The sequence below is a fragment of the Macaca fascicularis genome, chromosome 8 (assembly GCF_037993035.2).
Source record: "Macaca fascicularis isolate 582-1 chromosome 8, T2T-MFA8v1.1".
NCBI classification, from domain to species: domain Eukaryota; kingdom Metazoa; phylum Chordata; class Mammalia; order Primates; family Cercopithecidae; genus Macaca; species Macaca fascicularis.
In genome coordinates this window covers 148,384,535-148,404,234 of record NC_088382.1, presented here as the reverse complement: position 1 = coordinate 148,404,234, position 19,700 = coordinate 148,384,535, and the positions used below count along the sequence as shown (strand labels likewise).

The window sequence follows — 19,700 nt, the reverse complement described above, 5'->3', positions numbered from 1 at the left end:
ATGAAGCAGCTGAACCACTGGACCAGGGAATTCAACCTGTTTTTTAGCCAATCTATTATCATTGACTTCATTGGTTCTCTGCTCCTTCTACACCCATCTCTCCATACACATTTGGCATTAGCCATTCATTCATACATGTGTTTTTCTGTCCATTCATGAAATAACAAACGAGTATGGTTTAGTAGTGCATAGCACCTACTAAGGACCTGACACTGCATTCATGGCAGGTGTGGCTTTGCCAGAATCACGGAGTGGCTTTCGCCAGTTGAGACTGAGTATCAGTGTTGACTGGTTACTTGGCTTTACACATTTCTGAATGCCCTTGTGCCTCAGTTTTCTCATGTTTTCAATCCAAAGTGAATGTTCCTGCCTTGCAACATTATTGAGAAGACATCATGTAAAGATTTGTCCAGTTCCTGACACTTATTGGGCCTCCAGTCAGGAGCTAAAGATGATACCAAAATGAACACTCTATTCTTCTTATCACAGGCAGACAAATCTTTTGAAAACAAAAATGATACTGTTACCCAATCCAGACCCCAACAGAGCGTTCTTGGATCTCGTGCAAGAGAGAATTCAGGGTGACTCCGCAGTGCAAAGTGAAAGCAAGTTTATTAAGAAAGTAAAAAAATAAAAGAATGACAGAGCAGCCCCAGGGGCTGCTGGTTGCCCATTTGTATGGTTATTTTTTGATGATATGCTAAACAAGGGGTGGATTATTCATGCTTCCCCTTTTTAGACCATATAGGGTAACTTCCTGACATCGCCATGACATTTATAAACTGTCATGGCACTGATGGGAGTGTAGCAGTGAGGACAACCAGAAGTCACTCTTGTGACCATTTTGGTTTTGGTGGGTTTTGGCCGGCTCCTTTACTGCAACCTGTTTTATTAGCGAGGTCTTTATGACCTGTATTTTGTGCTGACCTCCTATCTCATCCTGTGACTTAGGATGCCTTAGCCATCTGGGAATGCAGTCCAGTGGGTTTCAGCCTCATTTGACCCAGCTTCTGTTTAAGATGGAGTTGCTCTGCTTCACACGTCTCTGACAGTATCGTCTCATGCGACCTCTCTTCCATCTTTAAACTATTAATATTTAACTGCTTCCAGTGTTCTTAGTAAACTAAAAGGCCAGGAAGAGGAAGGCCCCTGTGTGACCCGGCCCCATCCTGCCTTTGTGGTCTCCTGGCTCATCCTCCAGTCTTCCCTGTGTGTCTCCTGTCTGTGTTCTGGGGCCTCCCAGGCACCCTCCTCCCACTGGGAGGCCTTAGTTCATGTTCTTCCTCTACCTGGGACACCTGACCTGCTCATCCTGCAAAGCATGCTCACCCATTATGCTCTCTAAATGCCTTCCTTGAATCCCCAAAGTCAGGCCTTCCCCTTACCTACCCTTCTTCCAATTTGTACTTCTGTACAAAATGTGTTAAAGTTGAAGTTACCTGATCCATTGTGCAATAGTCTTATCTCCCCTGCTCAATGAGAAGTCCTAGCAAGGAACTGAGTCTTGGTTTCTGCTACAATCTCAGCACCCAACTAAGCCCTGCCCAGAGTAGGGAATGAGGAAATATTTGCTGAATGAATGAGTCAACAGCCCGTAAGGAGTGACAATGTTCTTTCAGATGCTAGTCTGGCGAAGACTGGCTTTGAATGCCAGCTCATAGAGTATGGGTTTCTGCATGTGTGTGATCCTTTTTGTTTTTTTAATTCAATGAGCATTCTCTGAGTGCCAGCCACACACAGGCACTGTTTCAGACCCTAAAGTCATTTCATCCATGGCTCACAGTGTCTGCATTGCAAGAGCGATTTTACAGAAGAAGAAATGAGACAAGTCACTTCCTCTCTGAGTCTCGTTTTCATGAAACAAAGACAATAATCACTGTCAGCCAACTCTTGAGAGAGTCATCTTCCCAGACAATGAGGTTCTCCCTCCACACACAGTCAGGTGCTGGGGGACGTTATTATGAATCACCTGGCCCCATGCTCATGTGGGGGGTGCACAGGGATGAGCAGAGTCTACAGCCTGTTTTCTCCTTCACTTCCCCTCACTTCTTTGCCTAATATGTCCAATTCACCACCCATTCTACTTGTAAGCAGGAAAAAATCATGTGGAACTTTAAAAAAAAGTGCAAAAGAGAACGAACAAAATAAAGAAAGCAAAAGTTACACAAATCTCGTGGAAGGGTCTAACCAAGGACCACTCTGTTTGTTAACCTTCTAAGGAGGCACTTGGATCAAAGAGCAAAGCAGCCGCATTCAGGCAGTGCTCTGTGGAACACAGCATGGGACCCCGATCCTGGCTCATGGATTTGGGCTCCTTCCTGTTCTCTGAGAGTTGCTCTGAGGAGGAATTTCTACATTTGTTTTCATGGCAAAGCACCCAAAATAAAATCAAATGGGCAAAGTTCTTTCTTTTCAAGAAAGGATATTACACTTCAAATTTCTAAAGCTTTGAAATTTAAACACACATACATACAATTTTAGTTTGCAAGTTAATTTTGTTCATAAAGAAAAGAGATGTCACTTTCAATATTTATATTTTTTTCTCACCTGTTTAACATTTAAAGGGCACCTTATCTAATTTACTTCTCACGACAATAACGGAAACGAGCAAGGCAGGTATTATAGTTTTCACTTAGCTGGTACAACATTTGAGACTCAAAATGGGACAGTGATTTGTTCAACACCTCACACATCAGAGGAAGCAGAGGTTGGCCTCAAACTCAGGTCCTCTAATTACACACCCTTTTCCCTTCCACTATCATCTCATATCTGCTGTATTATTTGTGGAAAAGATTGGATTCAGCTATTTCCTTTCTTTAGATGTTTTCTGTTGATGATCTTTTTTCTCCCTGATTAAAATGACTGATACACATATGTGTGTGTGTATAGATATATATATCTGCACATATATCCACATATATGTGTGTGTAACCTAAGCAAAAGTTATTATAATCAGGGGAATAAAAAGTCATTAACAGATACATCTGTACTTTTTCTTGTGATATACTTGTCTGTGTGTATTTCAAAGGCATAAGAAGAAAGTGTGTTCAGGGGGAAAAAATAGCATAATTGGATTCATTAAGAAAATAAGGAGAAAATGGCCGGGTGCTGTGGCTCATGCCTGTAATCCCAGCCCTTTGGGAGGCCAAGGCAGGCAGATTACTTGAGGTCCAGGGTTTGAGACCAGCCTGGCCAATGTGGTGAAACCATGTCTCTATTAAAAATACAAAAAATTAGCTGAAACCCTGTCCACTAAAAATACAAAAAATTAGCCAGGCTTGATGGTAGGCACCTGTAATCCCAGCTACCTGGGAGGCTGAGGCAGGAGAATTGGTTGAGCCTGGGAGGTGGCAGTTGCAGTGAGCCAAGATCGTGCCATCCATTGCACTGCAGCCTGGAAGATAAAGCGAGACTCTGTCTCAAAAAAAAAAAAAAAAGAAAAGAAAAGAAAGAAGGAGAAAATGAAAAACAAAGCAACATATTGATCTGTGGCTACAAAGCCTGTGTCTGTGGACGCAGGTGGGGAGGTCCCATCTTCCTCCTGCATGAGCAGTGACTAAGGGCGTCTCTGAATACTGAGGGAGGCCAAGGTGCTATGAGTGATGGGCCCTGTTCCTACTACCTGGATGTGATCCTGGGTGACATCCCAACTCAGAGAATGACTTTGAACAACTGGGCCATCATCTCCCAGCCTGGAGCTGTAAACAGAATCAGAATCTTGCTTGCAGGTCCTACAGCCAAACAAAGTCCCTGCGGATCTGCAAGTCTGAGAACCAGGAACTCAGACGCCTCCCCACTTCCCTTCCTGTCTGTCTGGCCAGGCAGGGTCCACCTCCTCCAGCAGGGAAGTCAATGTCATGTACATTCCCGAGGCAGCCCCCAGCCCCCAGGGCAGGATTGGGCTCCCCCACAGCAGGCTCTGCAGTTAAGAGTGCAGTCAGCTGATGATTAAGAGAAGAGTGCAGGAGAGCAGATCCCAGCTGTGTTTTCCTCTGCCACTTGGTAGCCAAATGGCATGGAGTTAACCCCTCAGAGCCTGGGTGCCCTCAGCTATAGCACGAGGATCAAAATACCGATTTTTTTTTTTTTCAGACGGAGTCTCGCTCTGTCGCCCAGGCTGGAGTGCAGTGGCGTGATCTTGGCTCACGACAAGCTCTGCCTCCTGGGTTCACCCCTGTAATACCTTCTTTATACATTCTCGTGAGGAAGAAATTAGGCAATATGTGAAAAGAGTAGTGGTGAGCTTGTGTTAAGCTCTGAAAAGATGTGTATTTTTATTAAATCCTAGAATCTTATGTCAAATGCGATCCTATGTGTAAGTGCTTTATTGAATCTGAGAAACACTATGAAAAAGTAAGCTAAACTTTATTTTGATAGGATGTAAGTCTAGGATAGATCAGTGGTTCTCAACTAAGAGAAATTTCACCCCCACCCCCCAGGGGGCCTTGGGCAGTATCTGGAGGCAATTTTGTTGTCACAACTGGGTGAGGGGTTGCTACTGCCATCGAGTAGGTGGGGGCCAGGGATGCTGCTCAGACTCCTACAAGGCATGGGGCAGCTTCTATGTCTGTGTTGTCTAGGATGTGTTCTCCAGGAAGATCAAGCAGGCCCTGTACTAGCTCTGGTGAAAGAGAGGTTTCTCCATGGAAATGGCTGTTGACAGTTTTCAAAGTTCTGCATTCCTTCAACTTTTATGAAGTGCCTGCCATGCTGCAGGGACCCGAGTAGGTGCTGAGGGACAGGGATTTGTCAGTGTTTCCTCACCAGGGACCTCACAAGGAAAATGTGGGGAGCCTGGAGAGCTGGAAGACAGGTGGCCGTGAGTCGAGCAGATGGGAGAGATGAAGAAGGAGGGGGTGATGTCAACAACGTTTTCCAGAACTCTGTTGTGAAGGGAAGGAGAGGAAGAAAGAGAGGAAATGGGAGATTCCTCAGGTCCCGACTGGGGATGTGCAGTCAGGGGAGGCTGTGTGTTGGTGGGGGTGGCGGGGTTTTGTACTGATATGCAAGAGGCAGGAGGGAGCTCAGGTGCCCTGTTCATGATACAGAGGAAGATGGAAGAGCAGTGCTCCGAGGACAGAGGGACTGAGGGATGGCATCTTGGTTCTTGGTCGGGGGATTGATCCTCCACAGAAGGGAATGAACAATTTTCATTTCTGAATTTGGAAGAGGAAAAGCAGCCCCAGAACTTGGCGAGGGTGGAGCAACAGGGAGCTGAGGCCTCCCCAAGGTGAGGGGCTGGCTCCACAGGCCAGGCAGGAACCTGGGCCTTGTGGGAGAGAAGAGGATGTGCTACATCCCAGTCTATTCTGGCTGCTATGACAAAGCACCATAAATTAAGCTGGGTGGCTTATACACAGCATTTACTCCTCACAGTTCTGCAGGCTGGGAAGTCTAATATCAGGGTCCTCATAGACACCATCCTTCCCTGCACTCTCACATGGTGGGAGAGGTAAACAAGCTCTCTGGGGTCTCTCTTTTAAGGGCACAAATCCCATTCATGAGCCTTCTGCCCTCATGACTTAATCACCCCCCACCAAAGCCCCGTCTTCTGTTACCATCACCTTGGTGTGAAGATTTCAACATAATGAATTTAGGAAGACAGAAACATTCAGACCGTGGCATCCTGGCATCTGGGACAGGGCACCCAGCAGGATAAAGTATATCCATTTGTCCTGGCCGAGGAGGGATGCAGCAGGGAGCAGCGAAGCTGGGAGTTTCTCCATATTTAACATTTACTGTGGATGTCATCAGTCATGGTGGTAGTGGAGAGATGGAGGCAGACGTACCATAGGGATGGATTTGAAGATGCTGAGGCTGGAGCCTCAGGGGCCATGACGATGGTCTAGGTCACACTGAGGCCCTGACCTAAGGAGAAAGCAGTTAAGGCAGGCCAAGAAGGTGGATGGTGGAAATATTTAGGAAGTCAACTTGGCAGGGCTTGATCACTGGTGGGTTGTGTGGGCTCACTTTGCTGGCTCCCCGCTCTCATTGCCAAGCCTGGTGTGTTTGTCTCCATTTTTCTCCAGGGAGGTGTTCCCCCAAGGTTTACCTGATGAATACGCCTTTGTCACAACCTTCCGGTTCAGGAGAACCTCTCGGAAGGAAGATTGGTATATCTGGCAGGTCATCGACCAGTACGGCATCCCACAGGTAAGGACAACACCACCTTATCTCAGTGGTCCTGAGCTTTCTGTTTCCCTCTCACAGGGATTGGCATCACCCACCGTGTTTTCTCCAGGGATCTTATCCCTGGGCCTAGGGAGATCGAGAACCTGGTATATGGAGGCTCAGAGGACCTGCAGGGGGGATGTCACAAGACCCAAGAGGTCCAGCTTCTTGTCCTAATGATATAGTACCAGGCCTTCCAATGGGGGTAAAGGAGACTGAGTTCCTGTCCTCTGAGACTCTTGACCTAGCCAAGGAGATGGGCGCCAGCCCTGCTGTCCTGTGACACCTGCTGTATTGGCAGCATGAGTGACCCAGCTTCGTGATGCAGTGGAGGGCACTGGCCCAGGGTCACATAGACCTGGGTTCAGGTCTCGTGTCTACTCCTTTATTGGTGTGGGTCCTGGGATGGGTTACTTTATCTTTCTGAGTCTTGGTTTTCTTAGCTGTAAAATGGAAAACAGAGTACCTAGCATGAACAGTTGGTGGGAGAATCAGATGGAATAATGGTCTATAAAGCATCTACAACAGTGCCTGAGACATAATACAATCTCATCATGAGAAGTTCCCTTCAGTGTTCCTCTGAGTGAAGCTCTGGGTCCTGTCTTTACTCACCTCTGGTGTGTTTCAACTTTCACTTCCCATAAAGGTAGGACAGCTCTCCATCAGCACACGGTCTGGTGAGGAAAGACAAATCTGAAATTCAAAGCCTTCAACACCATCTGTTGGTCTGAGATAAAAGCAACACTACTATTTGTTCTCCGCCAAATCCAAATCCCCTTGTTCTCAAGTTCGTAGATGAACCGTTTCTTTCTCTTCTCCTAGAAAAATGAACTGGGTGAAGATATTACTCACTTTCAGCTGGGAGATACTGACTAAACTTTCGCTAGGGGCTAAAATAAAATAAAAGCATCCTCAAGCAATTGGACTCCAGCAATCACACTCATGGCCTGCCATCAGAGAGGGCAAGATACTCTTAAACAGTGAGCTCACCTTCCCAGGTTGAGGCTGGGCCCTGACTTCAGATGCATCTGCTTATCAATGTGTACATGCTCTTAGTAGGAGCTGGGGATTGTTCGGAGGACTTTACAAATACTAATTCATTTAGTCTTCATAATAATTCTATGAATATGTTCTACTGTTTGTATCACAGATATGAGGAAACTGAGCCAAATATGAGGAAACAGAGAGGCTAAGAAATTTGCTTACCTTTTGACAGGTAATAAAAGCAGAAGTTGAGATTTGAACCCAGTCATTCAGGTTCCCACATCTGTGTTTTTAACCACATGCTTAGCTGGCTTCTCTTCCAAGCCTGTCCTGATCAATTAGTCCTGTTGAATGATTTTTCCATAACATCCCTGGTCATACTGAGATGCGGAAACATTTTCAAACTTAACTGCTGAGAGGCTTGATTTTGTAAGTGTGGGTGGCTGAATGGAGGAGTCGAGATTCTTCTCCAGAGGCCACTTTTCTGGAGAAGTCCATTGCATTCCCATCCAACGTCATCTCCAATTGCACAGGTCTTGCTTCTCCATTTTCTCAGGGTCTGGTGCAGTGGTACTGGGCCCCTGCCATGACATTCTTGTGGGTGAGCCTGCACCGCCCCCTCAGTCTGGGATCTCTTCCTTCATGGCATTTGCAGAGCTGTCTGTGCCCTGTCTGCCATGTGTGCGTCCTCTCCTCCTCCTGTCAAAATGAGTAATGGGGTGAAATACCGCAGAGCCATGCAGAGATGAAGTCTGTCTTGAGATCTGAGATTCCAGTGTGAAGAGGCACCCGGAAATTTACCCTTGTTAAGCCAGGCTTGGTTGGGTGCCCATCACCAGAAGTGCCAATGATACGCACTTCCATGCCCTGGGGAAATACTGGCTAGACACAGGAAAACTGGATAAAGACCTGTAAAGAAGATGATCTGTGAGCAGAGTGGTGTTCGGTGCATGCCCATACACTCTGTCAGTCATTGTAGATCTACAGATAGAGAAGTTCATCTATAGATACAGATGCTCATGCTTTCATTTGCCATTTACAACCACCCTTAAAAGCTGACATGTTCCCCATTTGTCATTTGGGTAAACTGAGGGACATTCACTCATTCCAGATATGATAAAGGGACAGCAAGGAGGCCGGTACAGTTGGAGCAGAGTAGTGTGTGTATCTCTGTGTGTGTGTGTGTGTGTGTGTGTGTGTGTGTGTGTGTGTTGGGGTTAGTTAGATATGAGGTTCTAGAGGTGAAAGGAGACTGGATTTCAACAAGTCTTATAGGCCAGTATAGGGACTTTTTGTTTGAGAAGAGACTCTGTGGAGTTGCACAGGCCCAGAAATAGGAGGACAACTTAGGAGAACATGGTAGTGATCCAGGCAAATGTGAATGCCAGCAGTAATAGTGAGATTAGGAGAAACCATCAGGTTATAGATTAATTTTGAAAATAGAACCTACTATTGGTCCCATTTTACAAATGAGGAAGCTGTAGAGAGGTTAAATAACTTACCTAAAGTCACACAGCTAAAAAGTGATTAATTGGTTTAGAGGTAGGCTGGCAAGAGACAGCCCCCACTGGGCCCACATTTTTGACGAGTGCTCATTTTTTTTGAGTAGCAAAATAACTGGGGTTAAGGGAGCTGATGCAGTTAAGGGATAAGGGTTAAGGAAACCAACAAGAAATGCCAAGGCATTCCAGGATCAGCCACAGGAGGAAGCTACCACCCGGGCCTGGATGGGCAGGGGAACAGGGAGGAGATGGTGAGTTCTAGAGTCACAGAGGAGGATATACTTCCGAAGAACTGGGGCACGTGGAGAAACAAAGCCACTCAGGAGCCACAGGGAAGCCAGGAGGGGGGGGAGGAATACATGCCCCACCTCTCTCTCTTCCCGCTCTTCGGTCTCCATTCCAATGGACTTCCCATGGGCCAAGCTCAAGTAGAAGCCAAAGGGCCCAGGAGCCAAGATGAAGAAGTCCTAAAAGGTCAGATCCTGGGAGCAGGGAGCCACAGGGAAGGGGCAAAACATGAATATTAGGGCAGATGAAGACTAACCTTGCAGAGATGGAACAAGGAAATACTCATTCTTTCATTCGCTCAGTGGATACTCATGTTCTGTGCCTTCTATTCTGTTCATACTTTTGTGCACTGATTGTGTATCTCTTGCCCACTATTGTGTTCCTGACACCTGGCGTGTTGCCTGCTGGGCGCCCAGGATGTTTGATGAATATTCTGGAGGGATGACAAAATGAGTACATGGATGAGAACATACTCACTTATTCATTATTAAAAAGCAATCAGACACAATCAGGTGCGGTGGCTCACGCCAGTAATCCCAGCACTTTAGGAGGCCAAGGCGGGCAAATCATTTGAGGTCAGGAGTTTGAGACCAGCCTGGCCAAAATGGTGAAACCCTGTCTCTACTAAAATCACAAAAATTAGCTGAGCGTGGTGGTGCACACCTGTAATCTCAGCTACTCGGGAGGCTGAAGCAGGAGAATTGCTTGAATCTGGGAGGCAGAGGTTGCAGTGAGCTGAGATCATACCACTGCACTCCAGCCTGGGCAACAGAGTAAGACTCCATCTCAAAAAAACAAAACAAAACAAAAACCAACATCAAAAAAAAAAAACCCAATCAGAAGTAAAACAGTAAAACCTTCTCCAGAATTTGCCCATTGCAAAATACCTGTGCATTTTGCAAAGGCTACCCCAATGACCCAGAGAGATCAGACTCCTACCATCAAGAAACATTATTTTACAGGCGCTCCAGCTTTATCTTCAAATGAGAGACAGTGTAGTTTAACAGATCAGGCCAGAAGATGTGTTTGGTTTAACCAGCCCAGGGTTTTAAGACACTGAAACTAGTTAGGATTTCTGGCTGGTCTTACAACTCAAGCCCCTCTGTGCACCAATTGTCTTGGAGTCTCACCAAAGCTCTCTTACCCACATAGCCCTTCCAGACAGTTGAGGCTGTGACCCCTGCATTAAAGTATGAGTGCAATCATTCCATTTAATACCAGGTTTAGAATAGCCTGCAAGGTAGACATCATTAACACCATTGTGTAAGGAGGAACCCGAGGCTCAGAGGTGTGAAGGAATTAGTCCAAAGTCAGATGGCAGGTGACCAGCTGGTAAGTCACAGCCAGGATCTGATGCAGGATTGCCAGGTCTGACTCTAAACTCCCTTTTCCCATTCTCTTCTTTTCCCTTGGCCCCAAGAAACTCAAGGAGTCTCTGGTCCTTTCCTCCCCAGGTCTCCATCCGGCTGGATGGTGAAAACAAGGCAGTCGAGTACAACGCTGTGGGTGCCATGAAAGATGCTGTCAGGGTGGTCTTCCGAGGTTCCCGGGTCAATGACCTCTTTGACCGGGACTGGCACAAGATCGCCCTGAGCATCCAGGCCCAGAACGTCTCCCTGTACATCGACTGTGCGCTGGTGCAGACACTACCCATCGAGGAGCGGGAGAACATTGACATCCAGGGCAAGACTGTGATTGGCAAGCGCCTCTACGACAGTGTGCCCATCGACGTGAGTACCAGGGGGCATTCTGCAGCTCAGGTTCCAGGCCACTGGGGAGAAGCCTTGGGAGCTAACTGCCCTCAGTGTTCTCCACACCTACATGAACTGTGTAACAAACCATCACCTTGGACCGTCTTAGAAGGAAAGACTCTGACTCAGAAAGCTGCCATATTGGAACCCCAATTCACCATCACCCATGTATTAATTCATTCAGTTATTCAGCCATTCCATCAATCATTCATCACATATACATTGAGCACCTACGATGTGCCAGGCACTGTGCTCAGCACTGGGGACACCAGTATCCACAAAAGAGAGCAAGACTGACGTGGCTCTGGCTGCATAAATAATTTTAGAGAAATGTAGCTCCTAGGTCTGCAAAGATCACACACACACACACACACACATATGTGCATATGTATATGAATATATATATGCAGGTAGGTGGATAGATATATAATAGTTTCTGGATAATTTAAATACAGATTTTTTCTTTCTTCCTTGATTGTAAAAAAGAATTGGAAAATATGTGGAAAATAAACAACAATCATCCTCATTGCACCAACTAGGGATAACAACTGGTAATAACTGAACATTTATCCTTCCATCCTGAATCAATGTTCTTTCCTTCTTTTATTTTTTTCTTCCCTCCTTACTTCATTTCTCTTCTGTTTTTTCATTCCTTTAAGTTTTCTTTCTTCCCTCAAGAAATACCCACATCTGTAGCCACAGAGATGCATACACCAGAAGTATGTACATAATACAATACACACAGACACCTTGCACAGTGATCCACATGTTCCGTCTTCAAGCTGAAGTCAACCTTAGCTCCCATGCCCAAGAGCATCCCCCACTGCCTGCGAAATAACAGGAAACATGATGTGGGGAAAGCTTTTTCCAAAACCATTTTATGTGTCCACGTATACATAAGCATAAGCAAATATAGTACCATTAGGCATAGGTTAGATTCTTGGAAGTTTATGTAAATAATGGACTACATCTGGCTTTTTTTGTTTTCTTTACTCAGAATCATGTGTCTAAGCTTTTATTTTTTTTTAGCTAATGCATAATACTTTGTTATATATTCATTCATAAATCATTCATTATCCTGTTAGTGGTATTTAGATAGTTTCTAATGTACCACTATCATAATTAGCAAGCCTTGGACTTTGAAAAGGGGGGTACATCTCCATGCACTTTACTTATGAGGAAAATGTGAGCAACACCTGCCCTTTAAGCTTGAGATATAGATGAATTGAGAGCATTTCTTGGAGGTATGTACCCTCAAGTTTAATGACTGGGCTCTGGGGTACACAATTTTTAACCTTCCCACGTATTTCAAATTGCTCTAGAAAGTGACCTTTATATGTGTGTATGTATGTTGTATGTATACAACATATAAACATTAAACATTATATAAATATATACATACATTATAGATATAAATTATATAAATAATGTTTATTTAATCTATATCTATATAATTATATATAATATACTATTATATATAACTATATGTAATATATAAATATATATAAACATATATAGATCTATATATAGAGCTATATATATCTATATAAGGGTACATCATATATAAATGATATGTGTATAATGTTTTGTTGTTGTTTTGTCAGTCTGCTGGGCATACAGGGTTATAGTATGGTTTTCTTTTTTCTTTTTGTTGTTTTTTTTTTTTTGAGACGGAGTCTCACTCTGTCCCTCCGGCTGGAATGCAGTGGCGCGATCTCGGCTCACTGCAACCTTTGCCTCCCAGGTTCAAGCGATTCTCCTCCCTCAGCCCCCTGAGTAGCTGGGATTACAAGGTGCACGCCACCATGCCCGGCTAATTTTTGTATTTTTAATAGAGACGGGGTTTCACCATGTTGGTCAGGCTGGTCTCGAACTCCGGACCTTGTGATCCGCCCGCCTCAGCCCCACAAAGTGCTGGGATTACAGGCGTGACCCACCGCACCCGGCCTTGCGTTGTGGTTTTCATCTGCATTTACCTGATTACTGTTGAGACTGGAAATCCTTCCCTATGTTTTCTGATGGTTCCCACGTCCCCCTTTGGTGGTGCTAGGCCATCTCCTTTGCCTGTTTTACTACTATGCTAGTTTTCTTTACTGAATGATTTCTAGATAATCTTTTCATATTTTGTATACTCATTGCTTATTTGTTATACATGTTGCAAAATTGTTTCCTGGTATGTCAAACATAAACCATACGAAACAATGAGTAAGTTGGGATACATAAAATTTTAGGAAGTGGCAGTCCAGCAAAAGGCATTGTAAACAAGTTTATAGACTTTGTTATAACTTGCTTTGTTAACAGAACGATCAGTCATCAACAACCCTGTGCATACCGATTTTTAAAACTTAAGCTGAGAATGAGCTGGTCAGAGGTAGTGGGAAGAGGAGAGATTGGGGCTTGCAGATGTGGGAAGGACAGACACACGCAAACTGCAGCTCACGTGCCAGCCCTGCCAGCCAGCTGCAACACCATCGCCCATGTCACACACTGTTCATGTTTTCCAGGCTTTATTTATCTGTTAGTTTGTTTAATCTCTGAAATGGGAATCACACCCTGTTTGTTTTTATGTGCAGTTGCTGAGGGATGAAATAATAGATGTGGAACCAAATTAAGCAAAAAATAGTAAAATCAAAGTAAAGCTATAAAAATCATTATTCAGTCTGCTACTAATTCTAGCTACTTGTGCAGAGACTCTGTGCCAGGCATTGCACTCAAGTGCCCCTTTACCCCATTTCTGACCAAAATCTTTACAACTTTAGAAAGTAGATAGAGTGGACATCCTCATTTCACAGATGGAGACTCTCCTGGAGATTTTGAACACTCTTCTGAGATCACAGAGCCAACAAATGGCAGTTAGGGTTTCCACTCACACAGCCTGTCTTCCAGGTCCATTTGCAAACCTCTCCCTGCCTAAGATAACAGACATCAAAGGACTGGACAAGATGGAGCTATGGGGTATTCATAACACAATAAGGATCACTATTATCTCCCTCAGAGTGTACATCACGGTCACAAACACAACCCCTCTTAATCCTAAATTCAGGCCAGGGGAGTGGATGCTCCTCACATTTTATAGGTGGGGAGATTCCACCTCAAAAGTATCAGGTGACTTGCTTAAGTTCCCTGCCTTGGGCAGCCAGGCTAGGACTCTGGCTCTGTGAACTCCATGGTTCTGCTGTCAGCCCTGAATAACAGTCCCTGAAACAGATACCCTCTGAGCTGTAAGGAACCCAGAGAGCATCTTATCCAGCCCCTCATTTACTCAACAGACAAGGATACGGAAGCTCAGAGGGAATAACGAACATGTCCAAAGATACAGAGCAAGATTAGATCCTTCTAACTCCAGTTCCAAACATCCAACAATGAGATTTCCACTGTATTTCTATTTGAGGTAGTGGGAGACTATATTTGAGTTAAAAGTCTCCTAAAAACAAGAGCCAACTTTAGCACATAGCCCCACTTCCCTAAAACTGCCTGTCCTAGCCTTTGAGTTAAACAAAATTGTTTTGGAGTCCAAGCTCCCCTATAGCCTCTCTGATGCTGTTTCCTCAGCTGTAACATGGGAAAAATGAGCACTCCCTCCACAGGGTTGTTGTGTGATTAAATGCTGTATCATATATGAAGTGCTTATAAAACTTCCTGGAGTACTGCCAGCTTTCAATAAATACTAGTCATCGTGAACATCATCACCACCATCTTCATCACATTATCATGGTGGTGGTGTCAGGTTTTGAAAACAGGAAGAGGATTAGCTTCCTGGTACTCTCCAAGGTACCCATTTGTATTATATGGTCTACCCCAAGCAGGGGATTGGAAATCAGACCTGAGTTTCCTTCTGGACACATCCCCACCACATACAACAACCTAGTGTAGCAGAAATGGTTGGTTCCCCACCTACATTCCCCTGAGTCCTCATCATTTCAGTGCATAACAGCTGTGCTGCCAACTGCCTGCACCTGTCTTGCCTGAGGGCTTTCCTTCTCTGCCAGAGAGAGTGCTATCCATTATCAAGCAGGCATCAACACCCCTGAGAGCAGCCCTCCGCCAAGGACTGGTGGCAGTTGGAGTATCAATACCCCAGCTCCCTCACCTCTTGGCACCCTAACTCTGAGTCACATATTCTTGATGGGCTCCAGAGTTCCCCAACACATGTAAACTGCAGATGCTCACAGTGGTAACTCCCTTGATAACAGCCCTTTACTGGCCAACTTCCTTTCCCTAACTCACTTTCCAGCTCTGCTACCAGTGCTCTCAAATTAAATAAAGATGCTACTTCTTGAATAGACGTTTCTAGGTCTACTAAACTAGACTAAAACACTCAGGCCAGTGGCCTCAGCTCTCTGCATCTTCACTTTTTCATCTATAGACAGGAGACAGTGGACTCACATCTGTCAGAGCTGCTGTGAGAATTGAGTGAGATCACTAGTATGTAAACACAGCATGTAACAATGCTTGGCACATGGGGAGTTCTCTGCTGGGTTAGAGGCAATAGAGAATAATGAAGAGTGTCCATGGGGGTATTACACCCATTGACTGTTCCATGCTGCATTTTTATGTTAAAACCAAGTATCAGGAAAATATACAAGAGAATCAATACATCTCTATCTCTTAGTAAATCTTCCAGAATCATCATCTGTGATACTTGTAGCCACATGGTTTGGGGCATCCTACGCATCCTGCACTGAAGCTTCATCTGTGACTGACACTGTGCTGTCATGGGCTCTGTTTCCCTTGGTCCCCACCACAGCTCTGTGAGTCCATCTCACAGAAAGGAAAACTGAGGTTCAGTTTTCCTGACTTGACCAGCTGATATGAGAAAAGTAGAGCGAGACTCAGACTGGGTCATGCTGAGTGCAGCCTTCCAGCTGTCTCTGCTCCCTAATAGGTTTCCACACTGCAGCCAGCAAAGGGTCTCTAAGCTGCTGATGGGTAGGACATGGAAGGAAGCTGGGATCCAGGGAGCCAAGCAGACCCATGCAGCAGTTCAACCCATAATTGCCGAGGGCAGAAACCTGAGCAGCACTTCCAGACAGGAGTGGGGGAGCACAGTGGTGTCAGGAGGTAAAATCCCAGGGTGTGGAGCAGGGAGGAAAGGGAGAGAAGGACTGAGTGGCTGGGGTGATGCTGGGATTTCAGGCAATTGGAAAGGGGCCCCTCTTGGCTCAGAGGACCTCTCACCCCACCTGAGAACGCCTCTGTCCCAGATCCCAAGCCAGCATGCTCTGTCCCTGGCCTGCCACCTGCCTCCTGCCTCCTCCTTCTCCTTCCCTGTCCCTGCAGCCTTGCCAGGCAAGCCCAGCTGCTGCGAGTATGTTTGATAATGAAGAAAGCAGGGCTGTCTTTGAAAGTGGGCTTTGTTCAAAACCACAGTTTTTCATTCTGTCATTTTCTCCTGTTTCTGGGCTGGTGTCTCTACAGGAAATAAAACAGACGGACGAATGGTATTGTTATTGTTTCTGCTGAACAAAGTCAGTGGGGTGAGTGGCTACACTTCGAGTGGCACTTCAGTGTGCAGACGGACTCCTGAGGCAAACATGGGCCTGAGAAGGGACCAGGGGAGGGGCAAGTCCAGGGCGCTTCACATCAGTGTTCAATGCAATAAGTGTTCCCCCCTCCACTGACTGAGCTCAAGCTCCATTTGATAAATACCTATCCATTCATCCACTCGTCCACCCAGCCATCGATTCTATGGCACTTTTATGAGTCAGGGACTGCTGTAGTGAAGGACAGGAGACAGGAGAGCCTTGCCCTCATGGTCTATGTTCTATTAGGGATGTTTAAAAAAGTGAGCTAAGAAACAGACACCATCATGCATTGTGGGAAGTGCTGTTAGGACCACGTTCAGAATGTGCTAGAGTGACAGGGAGGACCTGGGTGTGGACAGGTGGCTGAGGAACCAGTGCAGGAGGGGTGGCAGGAGGAATCCAGTATAGCTGAATGAAAGGGAGCAGTGAGCATGGCAGACTAGGGGTGAGCTTGAACCATGTCCTGCAGGGCCTGGGGAGAGCGAGAGATTGTCCACAGCTCTGATACATTAGCAAGAGTTCAGCTTCGTGCTTGAGAAGGCAGCACTGCCTGGGATTTTGTCCTTGCTCTCAGAAGTCCTGGAGCCTGGAAGGAAGAGGGATATACAGATGTCTAATTATCCTGCAGTCTGCTGTGTCTGATGTTAGCTGTCTGTGCAATGTATTCGTCTGTTCTTATGCTGCTAATAAAGACATACCCAAGACTGGGTAATTTATAAAGGCAAGAGGTTTAATTGACTCAGTTCCACATGGCTGGGGAGGCTTCACAATCATGGTGGAAGGTGAATGAGGAGCAAAGTCACGTCTTACATGGCAGCAGGCAAGAGAGCATGTGCAAGGGAGCTCCCATTTATAAAACCATCAGCTCTCATGACACTTATTCACTACCGTGAGAACAGTATGGGGGAAACTGCTCCCAAGATTCAAGTATCTCCACGTGGCCCCACCCTTGACACATGGGGATTATTACAATTCAAGGTGAGATTTGGGTGGGGACACAGCCAAACCATATCATGCAAGGTGCACATATGGCAGAGAAGAGGGCCTGATGGATTCTTGGCTATAGAGGGAGGTGTATCAGTTACATCTGTGGCTGTGTAACAAGTTATCCCATTTCCCCAGCAAAAGCAGGTTAAAACAACACACATGTACTGTCTTATAGATTCTGTGGATCAGGAATCTGAGAGTGGCTTAGCTGAGTGGTTCACTCAGGATCTTTCACTGTGCTGCCCTCAAGCTGCTGTCATCTCAAAGCTCAAATAAGGCTGAAAAGCCACCTCCAAGCTCACTAGGGGGCTGTTGGAAGCTTCCTATGAGCTGTTGAATGGAGGACCTCAGTTCCTTGCTAGTTAATGTTTGCAGCCACCCTAATTCCTTTCCACCTGTGCCTGTCCACTGAGTAGCTCACAACATGCTAGCTTCTGTGCCCCATGGTGAGTGATGAGAGAGAGAGGGACAAACAGGAAGAGAAGAACACACTAAAGACATCAGCCAATCTTCTTATGACCTGATCTCGGAAGTGACATGCCATCACTTCACACCAGGGGAGGGGAATTAAATTCCCAATCTGTGGACGTATTTGAAAAAACAGCCGCAAAAGGGGATGCCTGGGTATGGATCTGGGTGGTGACTGGGAGATTTCTCATTGCTCAAGGGCTTTCCTAGAATGGGCACCACGTGCCAAGGTGTGAATGTGCAGGTGTGGTTTGTCGTGCAGTTAGATGCTGCAGAGTTCAAGTGCAGAGTGAAGAGAGGGACACCTGGGGAACCAGGCAGAGTCAGGCCCTGGGAGGTGGGGTGTCCTAGAAAGGACCTGGGCTTTGTCTGTAGACTCTGTGTGTGTGAATGTGTTCAAGCATGTGGATGTTTTAGCACCACAGTCCCTTTAAATTTTAGTTTTTTTATGTGTTATGTCTTTAAGTTTAAGGGGCTGTCATATTAAAGGTAGTGATAGAAGTAAGTTTTTATTTTAAAAATTCACTGAAACAACTGTGGAAATGACTGGAGAGGCTGAAAATAGGGCTACGTGGAACCTGGAGGCCTTTGCAATGGCATCATTAAGGGTCTTGTTCAATGCAGTGCTGGTGACATGGAGAGAGGATGATGGTGTGCCCTGTGTGCAGAGCGGAGGGCAGAGGCCATAGCACCTTCAGCGTAGAAAGAAACACTGGACTTTACCATGTGTCCTGAAGCCCCTTGCAAGGCGGGGGCTCTCCCTTATAGAAGGAAGGGGTTGTATTAGTTTGTTCTCACACTGCTAATAAAGACATACCCATGACTGGGTAATTTATAAAGGAAGGAGATTTAATTGACTCATGGTTCCATATGGCTGGGGAAGCCTCACAATCATGGCAGAAGAGCAAGGGACATCTTACTTGGTGGCAGTCAAGAGAGAATGAGAGCCAAGCAAAAGGGAGAGCCCCTTATTAAACCATCAGCTCTCATGACACTTATTCACTACCATGAGAACAGTATGGGGGAAACCCTCTCCATGATTCAATTATCTCCCACCGGGTCCCTCCTGAAACACATGGGAATTATGGGAGCTACAATTCAAGATGAGATTTGGGTGGGGACACAGCCAAGCCAGATCAGGGGTGTGAGCAGATGATGCTTAGCTCCTTGTGAAAATCCAGGGTGGAGCCCAGGGTAGGAGTGGCCCAGTGGTGGGTTCAGGAAGACCACGAAAAGGAAGTGGAACCAGATACCAGGGCAGAGCCTGTCTGTAACCATGGAGGTTTCTGGGTTCCAAAGTCCCTAAAACTTATCCTCTCTCCTTTTTCCTTTCCAGTTTGACCTACAGCGGATTGTGATCTATTGTGACTCGAGACATGCAGAACTGGAGACTTGTTGTGATATCCCCTCGGGTCCGGTGAGCAGACTCTCACACAGGGAGGATAGGAGGAAATGGGTGTGTGGCCTCCAGAGGGAAGGGGAGTCCAGAGCTTAGGGATGGGTGGTCGGGGGTCAGGGACACATCCACCATCAGAATATGGCCTGAGGGGGAGCTTATGGTGTGGGTTGTGGGAGCCAAGCCATGCAGGTTCCTCTGGGGCTACTGTCATTTGTGCCTTAGTCAGTGTAACCCCAGTGCTGCTAGCTGAGTCATGAAGCCTTGCTCTAGGGGATGTGGGAGGCAGGGGCTGGGAGGTGTTTCTAGGGAGGGGATGACAGTCCGGGCCACCAGTGCCCAGAGGCCACAGTGCCCTGGGCTGGTCCGCAAGATGGGGAGGTCAGGACATGGATGGCCCAAGAGACCAGGGTTTGCCCCTTCAACCCCTCTGTGCAGGCTCTGCTCTATTCTGAGACCTCAGTCCCTGCCCTGTTTTAGGCCTCTCCCTTTCCAACCCTCTTTGCCAAGTCCTGGTCACAAGGCTTGCTTGAAAGACGGGAATAATAATGGAGGCTACTTTCCGGGCTGCAGGGTGAGATCCATGCAATGCCTGGTTAACCTCACCCCCAGGACCCTGTTCCAACTC

At 46.2% G+C, this 19,700-nt stretch overlaps 1 protein-coding gene across 1 annotated transcript in view; it reads left to right on the top strand.

Moving 5' to 3' along the window:
- The window catches only part of COL22A1 (collagen type XXII alpha 1 chain), a 326,468-nt gene that overhangs the window by 77,592 nt on the left and 229,176 nt on the right, over nt 1-19,700 (top strand). The window contains exons 6-8 of the mRNA XM_045398749.2: nt 6,030-6,153; nt 10,400-10,675; nt 19,013-19,093. Coding sequence (XP_045254684.2) covers nt 6,030-6,153; nt 10,400-10,675; nt 19,013-19,093 — 481 coding nt within the window. The remainder of the gene's footprint in view (nt 1-6,029; nt 6,154-10,399; nt 10,676-19,012; nt 19,094-19,700) is intronic.